A 23,687-nucleotide genomic window follows, 5' to 3' on the forward strand; every position below is an offset into this window, starting at 1 on the left:
GCCAGATGAAATTTCAGAACAGAATCACTTATCAAAACAATGTTTTTGAGAAACGATGAGACCAGGCCAGTTAAATTCTTCATTATGTAAATTATGGATTGAAATCAATCCCATCTATTATAATTTAGAAAAGAAAAAAACCCTATCTTCCCACTTGGTAACATATTGTATTGTTCAGTGTTAGTTTTAGCTTCTGTTCTTGGCCTATTCATAGATCTGCAGCCTATTACAGTGGCGCCTGTTAGAGCAAATACTGTGAAAGTTTTGCCAGTTTTTCTATGATAAACCACGTTTTCCAGGAATTCATACTTAATCATAAAAAATCCCTCATACTTGGGACTTGGCATGGAAAGTCTTGATTCACAGGGATTTTACTTGTATATTTATCCAGATTTTCAAAATTAAATCAGTCATCTAATTTACTAAGTCAGAGGTAATTCAAAATAATGTATTGTTTAAAGATCATAGAACTGTATTTGTTGGAAACAAATAATATTATGATCACTTAATCTAAATAGACACATTTCCTGACAATGAGTAATTTCTTTGTTGCTCTTACCTCCACAAATCACTCTTAAATGTTTCTGTGTATTTTTTCTGTTGGGTAAATAGATCCATGCAGAAACTGATAAGTAGTTTAAAATGATCAAATTATTTTCAATATTCTAGAAATATTCAAATGGCTAAGGTATTTTCCTTTGAAAAGCTAACTATATCACTGAAAATCTAACTGTATAAATAACTCTTTAACTTATGATGTTGATATTACATCCTAATGTGCATTTTACAACTTATTTTTTCTATATAACATGCTTATTTTATAGGTGGCAGGATTCTTCCATTTAGTTAATTACATGTAAGTAACTGTTAATGCACATTGTGAATGTTCATCTTGGGGATAAGAGTCAGTCTGCTTTGTGACTCTTACCTAGGATGTTTCCATAGTTCTGATAGAGAGAAACTATAACACTGGCAATTTCTAACTAATAATCCATATAACTGTGAAGATTTTAATTGTCTGCATAGACAGGCAAACCAGGGAGAAATGCTTATTCTGTATTACAAACATTTCTTTTTGACTGCATTTTAGTACTTTATGTTTCCTATTGAAATCAGGTCTGGAGAAAGAGCTATTATCTGAAGTTTATTTATGCAGAAATTAACAACAGAAATCACATGTTCGAAGCCTGTATGTGTGGAAAGAAGTCTAATGAAGAATAATTGGATAGCATTCAGGAGTAAGTAGTTATTCAGCTACACAGAAGGAAACTGACAGATGTTAAGCATAACTGGAAGGAGAATTAAATTCAAACAGGATTTTGAAAGGAATCTCCTGAAGTCAGCAAATGACAAGAAGAAAATGCAACGTTCCGGTCTGAGTTACAGAGAAGAAAAGTGGCTATAATAGTAGATTAGTTGTCTCAGTGGAGAAAATAAACAGTCGAGTGGATACTTGTAACTAGTTTGATAAATATGTCATACCCTAAATGATCCAGTTGTCACCCGCTATTAATCTTACAGGACAGTTTAAATCAACACATGGAACAGATTGTGATGAAGGCACTGGCCAAGAAACGAGTATTTGCTGACATGATGAAATAATTATCATTCAGTAGAGATCAACTATACTTCAGTGTGAGAAGTTGATAATCACTTAGCTGAGCTTCATTCAAATAAATACTTACTTCCAGCATTCAAACCAGTATTAGTCAGCCCACGTGTATAACCAAAGTTATACCCTTACGTGTCTGGTTTCTAGGTCCATATGTTCCAGTCCAGGGGCTTATCATGCATGCATCTCAAATCAGAACTGTAAAAATTGTTCATCTTGAAAAACAGCTGCTAATTTGAAATTACTGAAGTTTAAAGGGTTTGGGTAAATGTTTCTTTCATCTCTTGATCTGCAAAGAAACTGCAGACAGGAATGTACCATTCTTGGAAGAAGTGCTGGTTGGCACAAGTCAGAAATGTGCCAGGAAATCTGCTAGTGTTTCATGACAGTGTTCAAACCTGTGTTCTGGCTCTTTTTATTTTGTTTGTAAGATGTAGCCCTTGCAGCTGGCCACTAGTTTAGCAAGGACTGTGGTTTGTGCTACTGTACTGCTGGATGGGCTGTCTATGTCTGCCAGTCTCAATATTTACCTTTGGAAATACCTTGGTCCACAAAGAATTGTTAGTATCAGGCACTTCTAAGCAATAAATAAATAAATACTAAAGAGTTTCAGTTATGCAATGTCCTTAAGCTAATACTGTCACGACATAATGAAGCCAAGATCTCCTATCTGTGAGAAGCTCACTCAAACTAGCTATAAGAATGTGATGATGTGGAGCCAGCATAGCATATACATTTATATTTTTCGTATGGTTAATTAAACTCATAGAATCATTCTGTACATACTAAGGTTTTATTGGTATTAAAATAAAGAATTTATTTTTTGAAAAAAAAAATTGATAATTACTTCTCTCTGTGCTTCTAATCAACAGTCTTTGATGTACATCTGGTTTTTAAGTACATCTGTAACTTAGTCAGGAAAAGCCTTTTATGACAAGTAGCTTTTAAGCTACATGCTGTGTTTATTTTATATATTCTTTTCCCTTTTCTTCTTAAGAAAGCATCTACACATTTTTCTTCAACTTTATCAGTGAATATATACTTGAAAATGTTTTATGCAGGAAAAAGCATTAGTTTTTCATTTACTTTGGACTGGTTGTTTAAGCCAATGATGGAGATTATAGTGCTGTCTTTCTCACAGATGTATATCAGAATAAGAAGAGAACCTAATTTGTTCACTGCACATGTATTATTAGACACCACGTTATACTGCTTCTTACATCATGTGATGCCAAGGCTGTATCCAGCTGCTGTGTATATGAAGGGGAAATACAGCCCCCTCTCTTGCCGAGAGCATCTGCAGCAATAGTCTGGCATAACAGAGATGCTGCAGACCATTCATTCCGCTAGCAAATCAATACCTCTAACCTACGGAGGGGGAAAAAACCTATTTTTCTTGTTGTTCTTCTTCAGGTCAGTGCTAAATATAAAAAATACATGGTTTTAAATTCAATGTGTTTAAACACTGATCACTTAAGGTTGAAATATGTACACAATATTCATCTGTTTAAGCATGTGAAACAGCTCATGTGGATGAATTTATTGTCAAGGACTTACTTGAGTTTAGTAAAGTAATTTTCCAATAAGCCTTTGTTCGGTTCTGCATGGTTGCTGTAGGTGATGCCCGCCGTTGCTGCAGTGAGCTGTTGTGGTGCTCAGCCAGCCTTGCACAGCGCCTGCCGGGTGGCCCTCAGCACTGGGACAGGCAGCCGGAGCCTTTCTGTGGGCACCAGCCTGTGCTTCCATGGAGTAGTGGTTGTTAATACAGCCTATTCTGCCTGCAAAGCTGCGACAGGTAATTGCCAGGTGGCGGGCACTGAGGAATAGCCAGGGCAAAAATGTCCTCAGCTTCTCCAGCTGGATCCAGAAAAGGGGCATTCCCCATAACTGCAGTAATACTGAGGATAATGTAAACAATACACTAGAGCAGACCTAAAGGAAAGTCCAGGTTGCTTTGTAAAGTGGTCCCATTCAAACACAATTCATTTTCATTTAGTTAAACATAAAGTTATCCTGGAGGATCAGAGTTATAGGACTGGGAATGCATACCTGCAGGATCAGGAATGGCATCTAAAAAGCAGTGTTCCTCAGAACGAATCTCATGAGTCTGCTACAACATAGAGAGAAAAATTTCAAATGCAATTCTTGTCTCTATAACTTTGGTAGTAAGGAAGAGCACAGTAAATCAATTATATCCTGTGTACAAGCAGAACTCTGACATCTAATCTGAGACTCATATTTTAAAGAAGATATTGGAAAACTGAACAGATAATTCAGAAGGAAACTGCATGTGAGTCAAAAACTTTATCTGGACTACAAAATAAGCTTTAAATAAAGGTGCACAAAAGCTTCCATATGTTTAACTTCTCAGAAAGGTGATGAGCAGAGATTTATGTACAACGTATGAAGAGAAAAGTCTGATCTAGAACAGAAAGGCATAATGAGAAATAATAGCTGGATATTAAAATTTAAATTAGGAATTGGGCAGATATTTCAGCAGTGGAATGGTTAACTCCTGGGACAGTTACCAGAGGAACTGATGGATCCCCTATCTCATGTTGTCTTTAGATCTAGACTGGATGCATTGCTTCAAAAGTTATTAGCCTCAACAGCATATGAGAATAATGTTTAATTTCTTATGTTTATGTGAGAGATCTCACTAGAGGTTCTCTTGACCCCACTTCTCATTGCATCATCTTAAGTTTTAAGGAATAAATCATGTTTTCAATTATATTAATATAAAGTATAAGCATTCCTAGAGACATGCATCATCTAAATTTCCTATCTAGGTATTTATTATTTCATCTATGGATTTGAAAAGGTATGCAGGTTTGAGACAATCTTCATGCAGTGAACTTCAGTTAAGAACTGGTTCAGCTGACTTCAAGGCAAACAAGACAAATTAAGTCTAATAATGAACTTTGAGAAATCACAGGTTATTTTGCTTGTGGTTTGTCTTTACTATGCTCCCATGTGCATCTGCAGTAAAATTTAATATGGGACACATTATATCTAATGCTGCTATTACATACAGACTTGAATTTATTTGGAAAAGTTGTAGAGCATAATTTAAGGAAAGTACAGCATAAATTTTTTCTTTCTATGTGAATTTCTGTTTTAAATAACCATAACTTAGAAACCACCTCATTTATTTCCTTCAAATGTGAAGGAAATAAATTTCTTACTATGAAAATCTCCAAGCATGTCAGACTGAATTTTCTGCTTTTGGATGTTTTACACTATATTCTGATTAACATTTAAAAAAGGGGGAAAAACCTATCAATAACTCAATTGTACACATTTATAAACATATAAACAACATTTATAAAACGTTAAATATTTTATAGTCCATTCACTGAAACCCATTAACTATTAGATTTTTAAAGGCTCATGATATCTTGAGCAAAATTTTTTTTCCTGAGAAGAAGAAATTAATGGGTGGTAAACACCAGTTTAGTGCCTTGAAGGGGAAAAAGTGAGGTGGTCCCGTGGTCAGTTTATGCATGACTTTGGAGAAGGCCAAAAAGAAGTACTTTTAAGTTCAGTTTATTTCAGGTCCTTAATGCTGATTTACTGATATTTCCTCCTGTTCTCAGCCAGCTCATGTTGAAGCCTCAAGCACTAGTTGTTCAAAAAAGTTTAGTTAAGGCTTCACAGCAACACGGGAACATTTAAAGAGCTGCTTGGCTGGGGTTTTTGTGGGGATGGGGGTGCAAAGTTTTTATGTGGCAAGAATTATGCAGAGAGTTGAATCAAACATTGCTCAAACACTCAAAAAAAGTCCAGGAGGCAGTCTGAAGAAAATTCGTTTGGCAGTTTTAAATTCATGCTGAATGTTTTTACAGTTTCATGGTCCAGAGTTTGAGATGGTCCCCACAGACATTTTCTGTGTGCTAGAAACATGGGCAAGCTAGGAACCGGGGGTAGAGCAAAACTCTAGGTGCATGGTGCGTGAAAATCAAAATAGGGTTAACAGTACTTCTTTATGAAATAAAATAGACAATAACACAAATAGCTGATGGTCATACAACTTCTCTTTCTTTCACATTCCATGCCAAGTCTGATATTTTAGTCTGAGTAAGTCTTCTTTAAAACCAAAGAAGTTACATGCTCTGTATGTGCTGATGAACGTGTGGTAGTTGTGTACCTGTTTTAGTATCAGTTTCAGGGTAGGAAGGGAACCGTGTTTTTCCCTGGAGTGCTGAAACTCACTCTTTAGTCCAGCTATTCCTTTCCATGGCTCTCTCCATGGTGTGTTTGCAGTGGAAAAAAAAGTGGCATCAAATCCTGGGAGAGCTGTGCTGCCATTTGCCACGGAGACAGTGGAGGGGCTCAGGTGCAGCATGACCACGTTACAGAGGGACGGTCATCCTGATGCCTTTTTGCTTCCCTGTAGAACTCCTTATGCACTGCTTTTCCAAAGAGAATAATAGAGCTGCAAAAGCTGGTCCAGATCATAATTAACAGAACCTAGTCAGGTGATTTTATATTTCTAACTTTATTGTAAAGTAGACTTCAAATAAACAACAGACTTCCAAAAATGTTCTGTGGGCCATAAAGCTGTTTCTAAAGTTGTGACAGTGGTTTGATGATACTATTACACAAACAAAAACTTTAGCAAGCTAAAGTGCCGTATTGGATACTGCATATATCCAATTTTTATAAATGGCTGTGCAGTATTAATTTTAATATCAATAAAAAACTAGTGTGTGACTATTGGGAAACAAGTAAGATTTAAGGTGAAGAGTGCCCTTTCTCCAGCTTCTGGCAGTGAATAAACTTCCTGCAGCTATATGATGTGGAATTACCTGCTTACAGCTTAAATCAGCCTGGCATGCATATGAGTATTAGGTCCTCACAGGCAGCCTTGTGGATGTGCTTCTCTTTAAGCCAGCAAAAAAGCTATTGTAATACTTTCAGAGATAAAGCCGTGTAACTCAGGACATCTTTTAAATCTTGACTGGCCACAGCTCAAAGATACCAACTGTCTCTACAGTAGTTAACTAAACATGCTGGAGTGTTATCTGGCACTGCACTGAGTGGTCCACATCTCCCAAGCCAGGGACATGTCCGTGGGAGCAGCCCTGGCCTCAGCTGTTGCCCTGGGAAGGGCGGGGGGTGCCCCAGAACATGACAGACAATCAAGGTGCAGTATTTGGGGATATTCTCTAACACTGTTTGATTTATTAATACGGGTGTAGCATTACTATAGACAAATCTGTGGCCATAGTGTGGGGGAAGGTAAAGGAAGACTGTGAAAGGTAAATTTAGGTCATTACTGCAACAGCAGAGGGGAAATACAACTAGAAAACCAAGGCAATGACTCCATCCTGACCATAGTACAGATAGTAAAAGCTATAATGGATGGAGTGAAGTTCTGATTGTGAGTTTGGTGAAAGAAACAAATGCCTGTGCTTCATCTCACTGCACCAGAAAAATGTCCGAGAAGGGAAAAGCGTACAGAGTATACACTGATGTAGTTACGGATATAGAGAGACTAACCTGACCAAATTTAGGTAGGTAGTATGAATACCTTCTGTTTCAGCACCTTCTCAAGTATATACCAAATGAATATCAGCGAGCAATGCAGGTGCAGCAGTTAATCTGGTACACCATTCCTGATGAGCAGACTGAGGTAATAATTTTTCATCATATTATTAGAAATAATACATTTGTCTTCACTTTCAGTTGTTATTCAGTAGGAATTTTCCTGCTGGGTCATACTTTATTCAATCATCAGGTGTTTAATTTAGCTTCTTTTCTTATAGAGCTTCAGTACCTGTGCATTACTTGAAGAGAGGAGGAACTGATAATTAGAACTATTTTTTGAGCTGTTTCAGTTAAAAAAAAGAAAAAAGAAAAAAGGTGCTGGAACAAAATTGTTCCTCAGTTCTTGACCAGAATCCCTAACGGGAATTAAAAAAGATAAACACTTCACAACTAAATAGTATTTCACAGAGAATAAAATCTCTAAAAAAAATCAACCCTGTATAATCTCTCTCTCTCTAGAGAAACACTTAATTGATGAAAATGCAATTTCCAGTATGAAATTAAACTTTGCAGGTGCCACAAATAAATGTTGTCTCAGTAGAATTTATCTTCTGTTCCTTATATGATGAGATAAAAATAAAATTAATTAAATTCTCTAGAAAAAGGAGAAATGAAAGAAAAGTAGAATCTGTTTTGAAATATAGGACAAAGGGAATTTTAATCAATTATACTAGATGGTGAAAGGAAAGAAAATAAACAAACCCAAACCTTTCATTGGAAATATTTTGCTTGGCTCTGCTTGCAAAGCATCTGATCTGACATGGTGTTGACTAAGATAAGAATAGTGAGTACCCTGCTTGCAGCCGATACTCGTATCATTTGAATTCTGAGCTAAATCTACATTAGATAAACTTTTTGACTGTAATGGAGACCCACCTGCTTTCACACAACTGTGACTGAAAGGACAACAGGACCCAACATTTAAACATCTACACTATTCAGTTAAGCACAGGTCTTCTATCAGAGTTTTCTGAGAGTTTCCTTGTCACCTAGAGTTTGCTAGTTTTCCTCTTTCCCTAGTGAGCCTTCTTTTGCTTTCTGCTCTGAGTCTGTATCTGTTAATTTTTATTTTTTGCACTTTTAATATTCATTAATTAATAGAATGCCTTATGTTCGAGGCAGAGTAATGGGTACTTCTGCAAAACAAAAATATTTTATTTGAAATAATGGAAGTGGAAGCCAGTTTTCAGATAATATCTCACTGCCATCTACTGTATATGCTGGTAAACTACACTGTGGGAAATCCATTGCATTTCAGCTATGTAAGATGACTCTTTTCCCAGTGAATTTGCCCTAAAGTTGAGGAAAAAATCCATTCAACTCTCAGCAGGCTGTGACACGTAAATTCCATTCTTTGTGGAGGAATCAGTATTTCTTAAACAGATGACAGTTTCTGATGATATTCAATATTGTCCAGAAGGAAAGAACATCAAATTTTAGTATTGCTTAGTTAGTTTATATTCAGGCCAGATGAAAAGGAGATGTGTACTTTGGGAGAAAAAGAGTACCTCACTTTGCTTATTCTTGCCCTAAATAGTAAAGCCTTTAATTTCTTAGTGGATGTGTCAAAACTAAAAAAGGTAGTGGGATTAAGATACATAAACTTGGGATAATTTGATATTTCCTTTAGTTGAGGAATTATTCTTTGATTCTTTTAAATTAGCTTTCATCTCAGTAGCTGATGTTTGGTGTATACAAACACCAAGTATATGCTATGTTAAGTGTTATTTGGGATATAATAATTTACCCAAAGTTGTGAAATTATTAAGTTGAAGATAAAGTATTAGGATACTGGCTGCAGGAACTGAATAAAATATTGCTCACGTTAGCTTTGCACTACCAGTGCTTTTGTAATGATTTTTGTAGAAATGACAAGGTTTACTCAAGACAGAAATTTCCTTGATTTTCATTGGGAAAATTGACATAAAATAGAGAAGAATGTGTAAAAACCATCAAACTGTGCATTTGCATAAAGGAACCAATTTTCTTAGTCTATTAGTAATTTCACTAGGCTGGGAATACATATAACTAATACCATTTGCTATTAGTATTGCACCAAAAAGTACAAAAGAAGACCAGTAAGCTTGCAAGCTCAAGTACTTCAAAGCCGAAGAAGTGCCTTCATTTGCTCCTTCTTTCTATCAGTTGTGATATAGTCTATAATGACGGTGGGGTCTTTTCTATTTTTATTCAGTTATTGTTCTAAGATCTCATTTGCTCAACATTCTTCAACCCTTGCCAAAGAAGAAAGAATGATAAAATAATTAATGACTTTTCTATGTTGTCCATTGTTACTGTGTTTCAGTGCTTTGCAAACATGAATTAACCTGCCTTTACTGGTTCTGGTGTTTGGGGATTTGAAATGGCATTGTGGACAGCTAATGTGTTCTATGTGATCATACCATCCCTTCTGTCGTCTTCAGAGTCAAATATGTGCTGGCAGAACTTCTTCAAATGACATCAGAAATTCACCCAGGAAAATGAGGAACTGGTTTCTAACACCCTTTCTTTCTTGACCCTTTCTTTCCCATCTCCTCAACCTTCTTACTTCTTTTCCAGTGTCACCATCTAAGCCCCAGTGTCTTTCACTCCCTGTCCAAAAAAGGCTATTTTACTTTGGCTGATTTCCCCCAGGTCATCTTCCTCCTGTAGCACACATTGAGCATAGCTAATTTCAGCCTAAATTTGATGGTGTTAAAACAAACCAGCTTAGGAAAGCTGTCATGAGTTCAGTAACAGGTGACATTGGTAGAGACACCTGAGGTTTGCAGTTTGCTAAGTTATTTGAGCTCTTTATGTCCTCTTCATGTGGGCCACATGAAAATCCAGGGAAGGGAAGCAGACAGACACCTCTAAGTTCCATTATTCAGAATCAATAGTAGAAAAACTGTTTCAAATATAGAAGGGAGTATTAAAAATTCTGATATCTCTAAAATAATGATTTGTATGTGAGAATGCTGAAAATTTGTGAGGGAATCACACTATGAAATAAAGCTACAGATAGTTGTTTTTTTTTTCCCTAGTAAATGTTTCAAATTTAAATCCTTGCTGCCCTCATGTGGGTGTATGCTGTCTTTTCTCCATCTGCGGAAACTAGCGATGGACAGATTTTGTTTTGTACATATGACAGTATTTATACAGCAGATGAAGGACCATTCAGATACTGAACTGATGCTCTCTGTCTGAGCCAAGGATCTTGAGTAAAGTGGCTGGGAGTCCTTGTGATACATTTGCTGCATTTTAGTACTGGAAAACCAGGAGTGCCCTGAGTGTTAGGAATCTGCTGCCCAAACTCTGTCTGGAGAAAGCTGCCTTTGCAGCTGACAGAAGGTGATGAAGGCTCCTTCTGAACCAGGTAATGTGTATCCCGAATTGACCAGGTGGGTCCATCCACAGAGGAACATACAGTATTTCCAAATACCTTTCAGCTCAGGATATGAGACAAGCCAGAGAACTGAGCACAAGTCTCTTAATGCAGCAGCTGTAAGAGCAACACTGATAAAATGGTAGAAAAACAGCAAAGAAAGAAAGAAAGATAATACAGTAAGAGCCAATTATTTTCGTAGCTGTTGCTCTCTGATGTATGGACAATTGCTGTGTATATTAGCATAAATAAAGTTGGAATTGCATTATTACCTATAGGTTACTGTACCATTACCTATCTTTTGTCATACTATTAGAAGCTGTGGTACACTGTTAGCTAATGATAGTATTTCATTGCATAGCATACTAGTTGCCCATCTACCTACCAGAACCAAGTGGTCCAAACAAATTTAATGAATAACACTGTAAAGATGTCAAACATTGGGATAAGTTACTTAGAAAATGAGGACTTACTTATTGGTAGTTTATAAAGCAAATAGCAAAATTGAATTATATAATATTGCAATAAAGGGTTTGAATGAATGGCTTTGCCAATCTTGCTTCTGTAAAATAACCTGTGCAGATATATGAGATAGAGAATGATAGATAAACTTTTAAGGCTTTTATTTGCTAGATAATTGCACACCAAATCCAACTAAGTTTCAGATCTTTCTTAGGCCCTATACATTTCAGTGTATACACATGGCTTTACAGGGTGTTAAACAAATTCTGTAAATTATGTTCAGAGCTGACTCTGGTAATAAAATTTGACTAGCCCTTTTCTAGACAGTCAGATAAAAAGTGTTTTTCAAGGAAAAGTTAGTTAGCTAGTTAGTATGCAAGGGAAAATGCAATCAAAATAAAAATAGGAATACAGTAATCTGAACAGTGCTCAGATATCTTGCTTTTTGCATGAATTATTTGTAGTTGCTCCCACTGCTGTTAACACCTAAGGCTTTCAAAAATAGATTGTATTCAGTCAAAATAAAGATTGAAGATGAGACCTGATGTACAGGTCTGTCACTTGGAAAGGAGAAGCAAGGCACGTGGCTATCTGAGAGATGACAAGGAGGTGAGTTATCACTAGGGAGGATGGAATGTCGTTTAAAGAGTGGTGCAGGCTGTGGATCCCAGGTGGCTGCACTGGACAATTTGCTCGCTTGGATGTTGTTTCTGAACAGGAGAGGTTTGTAGGCTAGGTGGATCAGACTTAATATCTCAGATATTGTCACTCTGTTCTGTGCAGTAACACTATAACCTGTTATTGAGAGTGGTAAAATCTCTCTAGAGAAAGAGTCCTTTTGCTCGCTCTCATTTGCTTCAGTCAGGAATTGCCTTCTGTGTGCAACAGCAAGTTCTGGACTCTAATACACTGCTGCTAAAATCTGCTCCTTTTCAACTGCCCCAGCAAAGCCAAGCGTGGCAGGGCCTGGCTGCTGCCTGGAGAGAGGGGCCTGGGGTCAGGGCTCTTGCTCTCAGGAGCAGTGAGTGTGGCAGGCATGGGGGAGGCCGTGCAAGGCTCCCTGCGGATGAGGTTCTCCACACCTGACCCACGGCACAGAGCGGAGGGAGCTGCTGCCATCCCGGCCCCGGCCCCGGCCCCGGGGAAGCGCCTCCTCCCTCGGCTGTCCTCACCCCATGGCCCTCCAGTTGGGGAACTGCTAGAGTTGGGCTCCTGGATCTTCCTTGAGGATCTATTTTCCATATCATAAACATCATGTTTTTCAAAAAACGTCTGTAGCAAGATATCCAGAAGTTACTTCTGTTCACTGTGCTTCTGCTGACAGATTAAGCACTGTAACTGAAATCTGAATTTAATAAAAGTTCTCATGTATGGGGACTTCAGCAGCAGACTTCATTTGGGCTGTTTAGTCTTTATAGTCACTTTTTTCTTGCTAATCTTTAATCTCCATTGCATTTTAGTAACATATGGGAACTGATGGTTAGCCAATAAGTTACCTTTTATATTCAGTTTTCTGATTAAAATGACAGTTGGAATTTGGGACTCTCAGCATCACCAGCCATTTCTCCATGTGATTTAATATTGTCCTTAAAATAATGAAACTAATTCGGTACAATACGGCACTTGGAAATATAGCAAGCCTCCAAAGACCTCATTAACGGGGAACAAATTATCAGGTATCAACTTCTCAGTGGTATTGCCTCCGCAGGGGTTGCTACTCTATGACACAAGTAAAAGAAGGTAATGTGCCTTGGGGCAAAAGCAGGTATGGGGGCAATTGCTGCAGAGCTGCAGAACTATTGTAGTATGTTTGTTGCAAAATGACATGTCAAATTACTGACATCCAGTCCAGTTCCTTTCTATTTTAAGTGTATTTTATAGGGAGTGTACTGGCAATTTGTTTTGATGCTTTTGTTACAGGAGCTACTCTGTAAGCTTAAAGATACCAAGTGAGTTGTGTGTCATTTTATCTGTGCATTTCAAAATTTTCAGAGGAAAAAGAATAGGATCTTTCACTGCCTTAAACTTACAGTAAGTATTTCCTCTAGTTCTCTGGAGGAGGTTGTAGAGAAAACTAGATGAGGCACTGACTGGAATTTATATTTCCTTTACTAATTGGTCTGTACAGTGAAAAACCTCGGACAGTAAGATCACTAAGCAAATAGGATAGCAAAACTCCAGTAAAGCTCTAATTGATTACGCTGGTCTTCTGAAAATCAATTGATCGGCAGCATTAGTCACTTGTTTCAAATTGTTTCCCCTTATCAACTCCTTCCTTAATAAATATTTCAAAGATTTGTGTTAAAATTTAGAATATTTAAAGTGCAAATTAGAATACAGTGTTGAACTATACATTCATCCCAGTTCTGATGCCTTCCAATATGCCAACTAGTAGAATCACGTAATGAAATGTTGATACGGGAATTTCTATAATTCAAACCATCTTGTTGCAATGCCACTTTGTGTCAAGTATTCCTTCCCTCTGACCTCATTAGGTGTGTGTAGTCATTAGATACAGTGTTACTAAAGAGTTTTAACTGAAATGCTGCTTTGATTAATGGTTGGTTGAACTGAGGTTTTACTGTGTAGGATTAACTAGATTTAAAAATGGCAAAATGCCATAGTAGCATTAATGTCAGACTTTAATGAGAAGCAGAAGTAAACTCCAAAGAGCCTTATGATTTTAATATGGACTAAACTCATGCTCATTTCCTTAATGTCCTGTCCTATTTTATATACAAGTATTATAATAATTCCTGGAGAATAGTAGGCTACATCACATATTACAAATATGTAATCTGAAGTATATAACCCTATTTTTTTAATAAATCATACATTTTGACACTTTTAGAATACAATTTATTCACCGTTATTATCAAATAGAGAAAAATGCTTTATACTGGTTTGTGCCTTTTTAATTAAGAGACAATATGGAAGTAAGACAAAGCCAGACTGGCAAACATTTCTCCCAATTAATAAGGTACTGACAATGTAGATGAAAATTACATTTTCACATTTTTACGTCATCTGCTACTTGAATTTTCTTTTACTGTCTTTTTAAGTTCATTTAGTTCTTCTGAAAGTTAACTGAGTTGGCACCTCTAGAGATTAATAATCTTATTTTCTTTACCACTGATCACATATTTCAGTATATGGTACAGCCAAGAAAATCCAGACTGTTCTTACTCCAGACAGCATTCTGTCATCTCCCTAAATCATAGTAAACTTGATAGGATTTAAGCATATAGTTACAGGGTAATGCATTGCTGAATTAGGGCCTTTGTATCTAGCATTTTTTCAGTCCAGGGTATCTTTGCTGAGATAATCAGAGGTCACTGATTTATTATTAAGAGCTGAACAGAAGAAAATTTTCCCATCCCAGGAGATTTTTTTTTTTCCTACATTGATCCTGATTTCCCGAGTTTGGTTATATTTCAGTAAAGTTCCAATAGTAAGAATCATGTAATGAAATTTTTGTTTCTGCACAGTAAATATACTGAGGCTTAGGCACCGCATACTGATAAGCAATAGCAACAGTTCTTCACAGAGGTGACGCTGTTTCTACCAAAGCATGTAGGATGACATCCAACCAAATACTTGGGCTGCAATGCCTAATTTCTCATTGAAATCATGGATATATTGGACGTGACTTCAATAGGATTACTCACTCAAGCAAATTTACACAAGGGTCTAAGGCACACATCCAACTTTCAGTGGGCTAGGATTCTTCATACTCGTTTGGCTCTGGGCCCCAGGCACTTGCATAATGTTGCTTGTGTGAGTTACCCTCCCAAAAGTGAGACCTGCTTCAGTATGGTTACTCACACCAGGAAAGTTGTGCCTGGGGACAAGTGATGACAGTCAAGCATCCTGCTTCCTCTTGTACCACATTGAAAATTTTTGTTTTCACTGATGATTGAAGATCGTTAGCCAGCATTACCTTTGCTGTCCCCATCGATAATTTCTGTGCCTCTGAGTTTTTCGACTGCAGTCTAGTATAATTTTTGTATTCTTTACTTAGTTGACTTGTTGATATTTATTTTTCTTTTTTTTTTTTTTTTTTTTTTTTAGGGAGAAGGCCAACAAAAACAAAGGACAAGAAAAAGAAAAAAAAGAATTTGATGGAAAGGGCTCAGAAGCAGCACAGCATCGTTTTAGCAACAGATAAAACAAGCCAGTAAAGACCTGATTTTCCTTAATATATTTTTTGCAAAGTGCACAAAAGCTGCTATATGCTCCTGCCCATGGATGCACTATGATTCAGCTGCTTTGACAGTAATATGGCAAATAACTTGTGAAAAAAAAAGCCCATAAGCTTGTTTGGTTTATTTATATATTTTTTATTTTATTTTTTCTTCTCATTTTTGACCTGAAGACTTCAAGGTCAGGAGCACACTGAGGTGAATCAGTGGAAGTGGTGCTGAAGTCCATCAAAGATTTTGTCCTGAGTGCCTGGTCAACATATTGACATGGGAGGAAAGCAGGAATGAAATCTATATATCACCATTAGGCGGACTTGTGCATATTTAAATAAACAGAAAGAAAAGGAAGTCTTGGAGGTGTAGGTACTATCGCATTTATGGCCTTTGTTTCCTATATTTGTACATTTCAAGAGTAAATGGATATGACTTACTTAGTGTTAATGTACGTTGTTCTCAGCACCCGCTACGTTGAAACAGTTGTATAATAAAACTGCTTTAAGACAGTATACTGCAGGAATTACTGCTTAGACTTACAGAAGCACAACAGACTCTATGTGTACATATTACTCTGTCTACATATAAATGAACATATTTACTGTACATCTATGCATTTTTATGTATAATACTTTATACATGTTTAAAGTTATGTCCTGTTGGTTCTAGTAATATACTTTAAAATAATCCAGTAAATGTTTACTTTTTATTATGTTTTAAGTATCTTCTCATATTTCTCAGTAGTTACAAACTGGATTTTTTTTTCTCATTTGTAAAGCACGTTCAGATGGCTAAACTACCCTGTACTGACCCTTGCAATGGAGTGTCAGCTCTGAAGTATACTTGCCAGACTAGTAAACTGCAAATCTTTTCTGCTGTTCTGTACTCCTATCTCAGCCCCAGTGTATTTTGTCTCAGAAGAACAAGTGTACCAGTTTTTAAGATGAGGCACAATGATGATAGATGTTTTGAGTGTCAGGAGAGAAATTATATGGAAAGTTCTTGGTATCTAAGATTGTATGTGTAGTTTTTTTCAAATATAATGCACAGTGGTTTATTTCTGTTAGTCCTGATCCAGTCAGATACAGCAAATAAATACCTGAACATGGGAGAAACGAAAGAAAAAGCTATGTGAGTTCAGTCATTCAAAAGTATAGTGAACACCAGTGTCCCAGTATTGCCAGTTATTTGTAGAACTTCAGCAAGTTTATTCTGGATCTGGTGTTTGGGGTTTTTTTGGGGGGAGGGGTGGAGAGAATTTTCTGTGTAGGAAGTCCAAATGGCTCAGGATGTGTAATTTGGTAAGCTAGCATTATTTGGCTTGCATTCAGGGAGATTTTTTAATATCTGCTGGGAAAAGCCCACACTAAAACGGCTTCCATTTATGCTGCTGCTTAGAGAAGCTATTCCAGTTCTAGGACTAAAACTTGCATATGACCTACACAAAGCAAGGATAAGGTAAACCAGACTCCAGACCCCTACAAAACTCTTTTTGACATATACCTTAAAAAAATCCCACAAATCTCAGTTTTAGTTTTATGGCTTATATACTTTACAAATAAACTAGGGAAATAAAGCATCTATAAGCACAAATATATCTATATTTAGCTAGGACAAGTGTTGCTACAGAAATGTGCAGTAGTTAGGCACATATGAATGTTCCATGAAACTGCTTGTGGACTTCCACTTAACCATGAGGCTTTCACCATCCTTCATTTAGAATATATTCATATTTACCTAGAGAACTTAATAATGGTAAGGACAGTAAGATTGCTCTGATCCTGAGCTGCTGTTTTGGACATTAAATGCTCACTTTAAAAAAAAAAAAAAAAAAAAAAAGACAGTAAGAACTGTACCTGCCTGTTTGCTTATTGGTTATCAAATTTGGCTGTAAGTGCAGTGAATGCCCTCATACAATCCTTCTAGTAGTGGTCACAAATATTGTATTAGGCATGTCATGGAAAGAATGCTACAAAATACAATAAAATTATGTCACAAGCTTCTGAGTAAAATATTTTTGGTCCTTTTTAATTCAAAGATTGCTTTGGAATAGCATACACATAGAAGAATTGGAGAAGGTGTGTGGATGCAGATTTTCTTCCACTGGAGTGGAAAATTTGAGGGTTTTCCAAACAGCTACTTTGTTGATACTTATAACACCTTTGAAAAAGCACTGTACATTAGATATACTTGTCCCAGTCACTTTTCTATTCAGAGTTTCCTTGAGAGTGTAGATAAAAAGAAAGTCATCCCTAAGTAGCAAGTGCCCTTGTGTGTAATTTATTTGTCTTAGACATTTGTTTTTATCCTGCCTTTGCATGGCAGATCTTATCAATGCATTCATAGCACTGGGATTTTGTAGGATCATACTTCTGAAGTTAGAAAGGGCTGTTCCTTGGACATTAGGAAAAGGTTCTTCACCGAGAGGGTGGTCAGTCACCCAGGGAAGTGATCTCAGCACCAAGACTGTCAGAGTTCAAGGAGTGTCTGGATGATGCTCTTAGTCATAGGGTTGAGTTTTAGGTAGTCCTGCAAGGAGCAGGGAGTGGGACTGGATGATCCTTATGGGTCCTTTTGAACTTGAGATATTCTATGACTCTTTAATTCTCTGACCTTGAGAGATCATCTAGTCCTCAAGTTAGTAAGACACAGAACTTTCCATGCTGTAATCATCAGTTAAAACAAATGTTACATTGCTCTGATGTGCTAAAAGTTCTTTTTTGAAACAAACATTCCTTTATATCTTATTCACCAGTCCCAGAAGAGACAATTGCATAGACCCACTCTGCACTGAAGACCTCTCTGTCCTCAGTCTGACTTACCTTATCCTGACCTCCTAGCATCTGTCTCTTGAAATTAAAAAACAACCAACCAAACTAAAACCAAAACACCCAGCTGCAAGTTTAAAGCAATTATTCTGTGGCTGACTGGTCTTCACTGCATCTCAGCTGTACTTGCTATTGAGAAATTAGTGTTGCATGTCTCTTTTCTTATTCCTGGGGGAAAAAAAATGTTGTCTTCCACATTATGGCAATGCAAATATTACAAATGTCAGTATTAGGAAATTGTTCTCTTACACCTATATGCTTGACATAAAGGTGTCTATGAAAGAAAAGTGAATACTTGTAGAATTTATATATCTCCCGTTATCGGTATGAGGTTTTATTACAGAAAGCTGAAGAGCAGAAGAAAAAATAGAAAGTAGATTTTCGTTTGAGTTAGCTAAAAATAAAGCAAAAGTCAATTATATGTGATGTTAACTTTTTTAAAAATTATTATTTATTGGCAAAATCTTGATTAAAAGCTTATAAATTGTGAAGACTTTTCCAGACAGATTAAGATCATATTTAGTGCTTCAACTTTGTTATGCTGATGAAATAGAATATAGAATAAAAATAACTGGATACTACCAGCACAAGTGCCATGCTTTTTTAAGTGGGTGATGTTACTGAAGACTGATACTACCACTTACCATTTCTGAATTCAGACTGCACATTTCTTTCCCTTCACCAACAAAATGTACTTGTCTCTTGACACTGGTTCACTTCCCCTTCCAATGGTGTAAACCAGCATAAATTCCAGTAAACTTTAGACTGATGTTGTTTTGGACTGACACCAACAAGAACAAAATGTACCCTTCTGAAAGTGTAACCCACAAACCACTGTCAGCTTTTTTAGTTCTTTACCAAAAGCTCTGTGCTTCATGAGAAGCTTCTGTCCAAGACTGAGGAAAGGACATTAGGAAGTATTAGAGCAGCCTGATCTACAGGACACCTGAGAGAAGGGCAGGCCAGTGTTTGAAGTGCTGCTCCTCTCAGGAGTGAAAAATGCTATGGTTAGAAAGAACACCCTAATTGAGACCAGCCTTTGGCTCATTGTCCGATTCTTCTAGACTTCAACTTTTTTTTTAATGCAAACTAGCTCTGTTTATGTCTAATGAACACACATCCTCAACCTCAGTGAAACTGGATCCTTACTTACACTGGCCAGTAGTGTATCTGTGGTCATGCCCGCTGTGAAAGAGTTGCCCAGCCTCCTTGTTTTCAAACTGTGTCTTCTGTGCCACTCATGTAATCTTGTTGATTTTAATTGGGCAATACCAATTAAACTAACTAATAGTTCATAGACCACAAATAAATAAACACTGAAAATGAGGCTGTTATGTTTTTCCCGTCACTTTTCAAAATAGAAATTCAGCTCAAGAGAGAAAACTGGCAGTTAGAGAGTATGTCTTCACTTGCAACTATGTCTTATCTTCCTTGTCAGACTTTAAGGGGGTTTTGTGGGAAAGAATAGTTGTGGGTTTTTTTTCCCTTGAAGTCCACTTTTTAGCAGAAACTTTGGTGAGAGTTTATGTTTGCTTTCTCTTTCTGAGTGGACTTGGAGGTATTGGTTGCCATGTACAGAAGCTAAGGCCCTCAGCTGCAGGGGAGCTCCTGATCTTTGCTCCAGAATCGTTTCACTCTTTTATTTAGTTGCTGTCTAGTAATACATACACAGAAAAATCTCAGGGACATGGTGTTCAGCCACAGGATTTCTCTGTCACAGTTTGGTACTCTCCTTTTGGCCTCATGTTCCTTGTTACACTGTGGCCTGGCTTTGGCAGGAACAATGAACAACCCCTCTACCACAACCGTCTTCTAGTCTGCTTACTCTCTTGGTTAGGGCGTGTATATTCAGACTCTAAGTCTGATCTCAGTAATTTATTTTGTGATCAGATATTTTCTCTCTAGAAAGAATATTAATGGACTAAAGGTCTATAAAAAAATTATGAGAGGAATAGGCAAGTGTGTATCTTCTCACACCTATAATCTAAACCAGGAATAAGTAAGTATATAGGGAAGTATAATCACCATCCCTGATCCAATGATTGCAGATGCTGAGGGAATACAAGATGAATGGACTGTAGATAATGGCTCATGTGCTCACCTTACACAGTATTGCCCCTTGCCATTATTGGAGGCAGAATATTGAATTATTGGATTGAGCTGTTAGAGCCTCTTTTTAGGTTTTTATATAAAATTATATAGTGTTTGTTGCTCTACTAAGATAGTTTAGATAACAATTTTTCTGCTTTTTTTTTTTTTTTCATCATGAATTCATCATAAATTTGTAAATTCAAATCAGTTCAATCCCAGTTCAATGGGATTGTTCAAAATCAGTTTTTGATCATTTCTGGTGGGACAGCTGATAAAGACATTCGGTGACTTTAGCCAGGCAGGTACAAGGTTCTTATCACCTAAAGGTATATTTGACTTTGAACTAAAACCATGAAGAATTTTTCAGTTTATGACAAGGTGATAACTCATAGAATATTGGCAACGGTAAGAATGAATGTGGAAGAAACATTTAATTTTATATTTTTTATGCAGTTATGATAATTATGTGCGAATGCTGAATGATAGCATTTTAAAAATCTGTACTGAGATGACCAAATATGTATTTCTTCTGATTATAAATGGGCTGCAGCTCTGCAATGTTGAATGAGACAATCATTCTTCATTCTTACTGTAATTTTAAAATTATTTTTCCTTCATGCAAACGGTGCAGCACAAGGATTTGTGGATTTTGCCTACTCTTTCTTCCCCTTCCCTCCTGCTCCCTGGTGCTCCCTATAACATAAATCAAGGAATTCCCATAAACTCTAAGCTTTGCAATATATGGCTGACCTGCAGATGTTTGGGCATGTATTTCCAAGTTACACAGCCAGCCACTCTGAAGAAAATCCAGATGTTATTCAGAGAGAGAAAGTAGGTAGCACATGCATTCTGGAGAAATACATTAATTCTTATGATTCCTTTGGTCAGCTTCACTGAGTTGTGATGTAAAAAGGAAGGGCAGCTGTATTGTCTGTGAAGCCTCCAAATCCACTTCTAAGAAAAATGAGATCTTTGACTATTTTGAAACTGAAGAATATTGGTATGTTTTTAAGCAGAACACAAGCATTACTGTGCTGAATACACAGAGATGGAGAACTTGGCTGTACAACAGAACTTCCTGCCACAAATAAACTTATCATAAACCCTAATTACCTTTTCCCTATTAAAATGGCTAATTAACAGATATAAATGTAGATGAAGGCTTCCTGAGCAAATACAGGTCATTTAATAAGGCTGATAGACCCTTTGCTAACAATGAAGTGTGCATTTCAGCCTGGACTATTGTATCACCAAGGCATTGTTCAAGACCAGTCTTGAAAGCCAACATATATTTCTTAACATCTGGACTAGGACTTGAAACGTAGAACAGGACAATTTTGATTCCTAAACAGAGTTTCTTCTGTGGATTATAGCAGATTATACAACAAAATTCCTGAAAAGTATGTTTTCCTCCATCTGAGTTAGTCTTATAAATAGTAAGCCATTCATTCTCTCCACATCAATCTTCTGGTAGGATTGCCTTCCTTCAGCCTACTTTCACCTGACTACTTATTCCAGCAGCAAATTTGTCCACCAGCTGCAGCCCATTTTGAATGCTACATTTGCCAAGCAGAAGTCACTTTCCTTTCCTGTAGAAAATTTTATGCAACCCCTGTCCTCTATAAATGATATAAATGTTTTGAGAGTAGATCATGATCCAGAGTGCAGCAGTCCTGAGGCTGATTGACAGCAATGAGGTCTTTTGTGTACATAGTGCTCTGTGTATGTTCTGCCTTCTTGAGAACTCAGCAAGGGTGGGTTAATTAGACAGAATGAAATGTCTGGAGAAACCTGGAGTGACTGAGATTCTAAATTTGGCTGTGGTGGTGTTAGTTTTAGTGAACTTCTCACTTATAAGATATATTTAATGCTAACCACATGTATCTTCTGCTCTGTTGGTTATGTGCTCTTCTAGTTCTGTCACACTAATATAAAAGTCCTCTTATGCTGATTTTTTGCTATCTCTTGTTTGTAAAAATTCTTTGCTAAGCATTCACTGAAGAAAAGAGTTGCATTGGAAGTTTTGTTTATGAAAGATCTCACACAGGACCAAAATGTTTTAAACATGACACCCAAACATTTATCATATGGTATCTCCATGCAAAGTGCATCTGGATCAAGAAATCACAGTTTAAAAACTCAAAATTATCCAGTTGATTCTGTATGAAATGAAGAATATGTATCCAAGTGAGACTTAATAGAAAATCCACCTCAGATTGGATAGATCTGAGACTGAATAGAAAATCCTGACTTGTTATAGCTTTGGCCTAGCTTACTAACAATACTTTTGCCATCTGTTGGACATAGAAACCCAACCGAGTGTGAGCTAAGCCATTTTTAAGTGAGAAGGACATAACATGTATTGCATTCAGGAAGCTCTGCATTTATTTATTGTTCTGAAGGACAAGATATGCAGGTGGCCAGAGATAAGGGCAGTGCACAGCCAGTAACTAATTTTTAATTATTGTATAAATGTGTCTGTACAGTCGAGGTGGTACTGCTGAGGACTGACTCACAAGCATTCTTTACCTTAGCTGTGGCAACAGGCACTTTGGAGTTCCCATGCATCTTCTCCACAGACTGCCAGGAGTCACCATCACCAGCATTTCTCCTCAGCTATGCTTGTTGAGAGCCATCTGATTCATCTAAATTGAAATAGATGGAAATGTATCTGCATTTAGGAGTTTATAAATTACAGCAGCCCAGAAACCAACATTCTACCATGTAACATACTGCTATGATGCATTAATCTTCAAAGCAGAACTGAGATATCTGGTGGAGGAGCTTTGCTAGATTTTGCATCTTAATCTGTAGATCTTGCTGCAGTGAAGCTATCAAACACCACTGTGTTCATCTTGTTTGTGAGCTCCCAGAAGGCCCCTAAAGATTTCAGTGAATCACTATGAGTTTGAGCAGGCACAAATCTGTAAAAATACAGAGTCGATTGGTGTCTAAAATATCCCATTTTTTTGAGAAAATTCATGTTGGTATTCAGTCAGATGCAGATAAAGGTAACAAATACATTCCAAAAACTTTCTGCCCAAGCTGAAGAACAGTATAATCTTAATATAACAAGAATCCTACCCTTAAACTTTTTGGAAGTTAACACCAGATGTAATCGAAACACAGGCTCACAAAGGCTCTCTGTCAGTGAAGTCTCTTCATGGGTAGATGCTATACAACTTTGGATCTTCAAAGCAAAGAACTTCTAAAATGTATGTTGTACTTACATCTTTAATAACTGTTTAGTTGTAGTAGTAATAAAGACAGACATCGTATTGTGGATATATTGAACTAAAAATTGCAGTTGCACAGGGCAGTGATATCTTAAGAGGAAAGGAGGCCATGACACAGGCTATGGCCAGATGTATCTCTACAGTTGCTCAAAACTATATGCCATATGGCACATTTAGATTAAGTACCTGATCTGATACATGGATGAATCTGGACAGTATTTTCTTTGTAAATAGGAACGCAGAAAAACACTACTTAATTTTTAAAAGCTGGTCTTGTAGATGAGATCTTTATCTCTTCCCATTCAGTGTGTGTAGGTAAACCTTTTGCCTTCTTGTGGAACCAACCCT

At 37.0% G+C, this 23,687-nt stretch overlaps 1 protein-coding gene across 2 annotated transcripts in view; it reads left to right on the top strand.

Moving 5' to 3' along the window:
- The window catches only part of RSPO2 (R-spondin 2), a 109,151-nt gene extending 92,172 nt beyond the window's left edge, over positions 1–16,979 (top strand). For both annotated transcript variants that reach the window (XM_074897611.1, XM_074897612.1), the window contains exon 6: positions 15,060–16,979. In XM_074897611.1, the coding sequence (XP_074753712.1) occupies positions 15,060–15,169 (110 nt within the window). In that variant the 3' untranslated portion in view covers positions 15,170–16,979. The remainder of the gene's footprint in view (positions 1–15,059) is intronic.
- Positions 16,980–23,687: the final 6,708 nt, after the last annotated feature.

This window comes from Athene noctua, chromosome 2, assembly GCF_965140245.1.
Source record: "Athene noctua chromosome 2, bAthNoc1.hap1.1, whole genome shotgun sequence".
NCBI classification, from domain to species: Eukaryota; Metazoa; Chordata; class Aves; order Strigiformes; family Strigidae; genus Athene; species Athene noctua.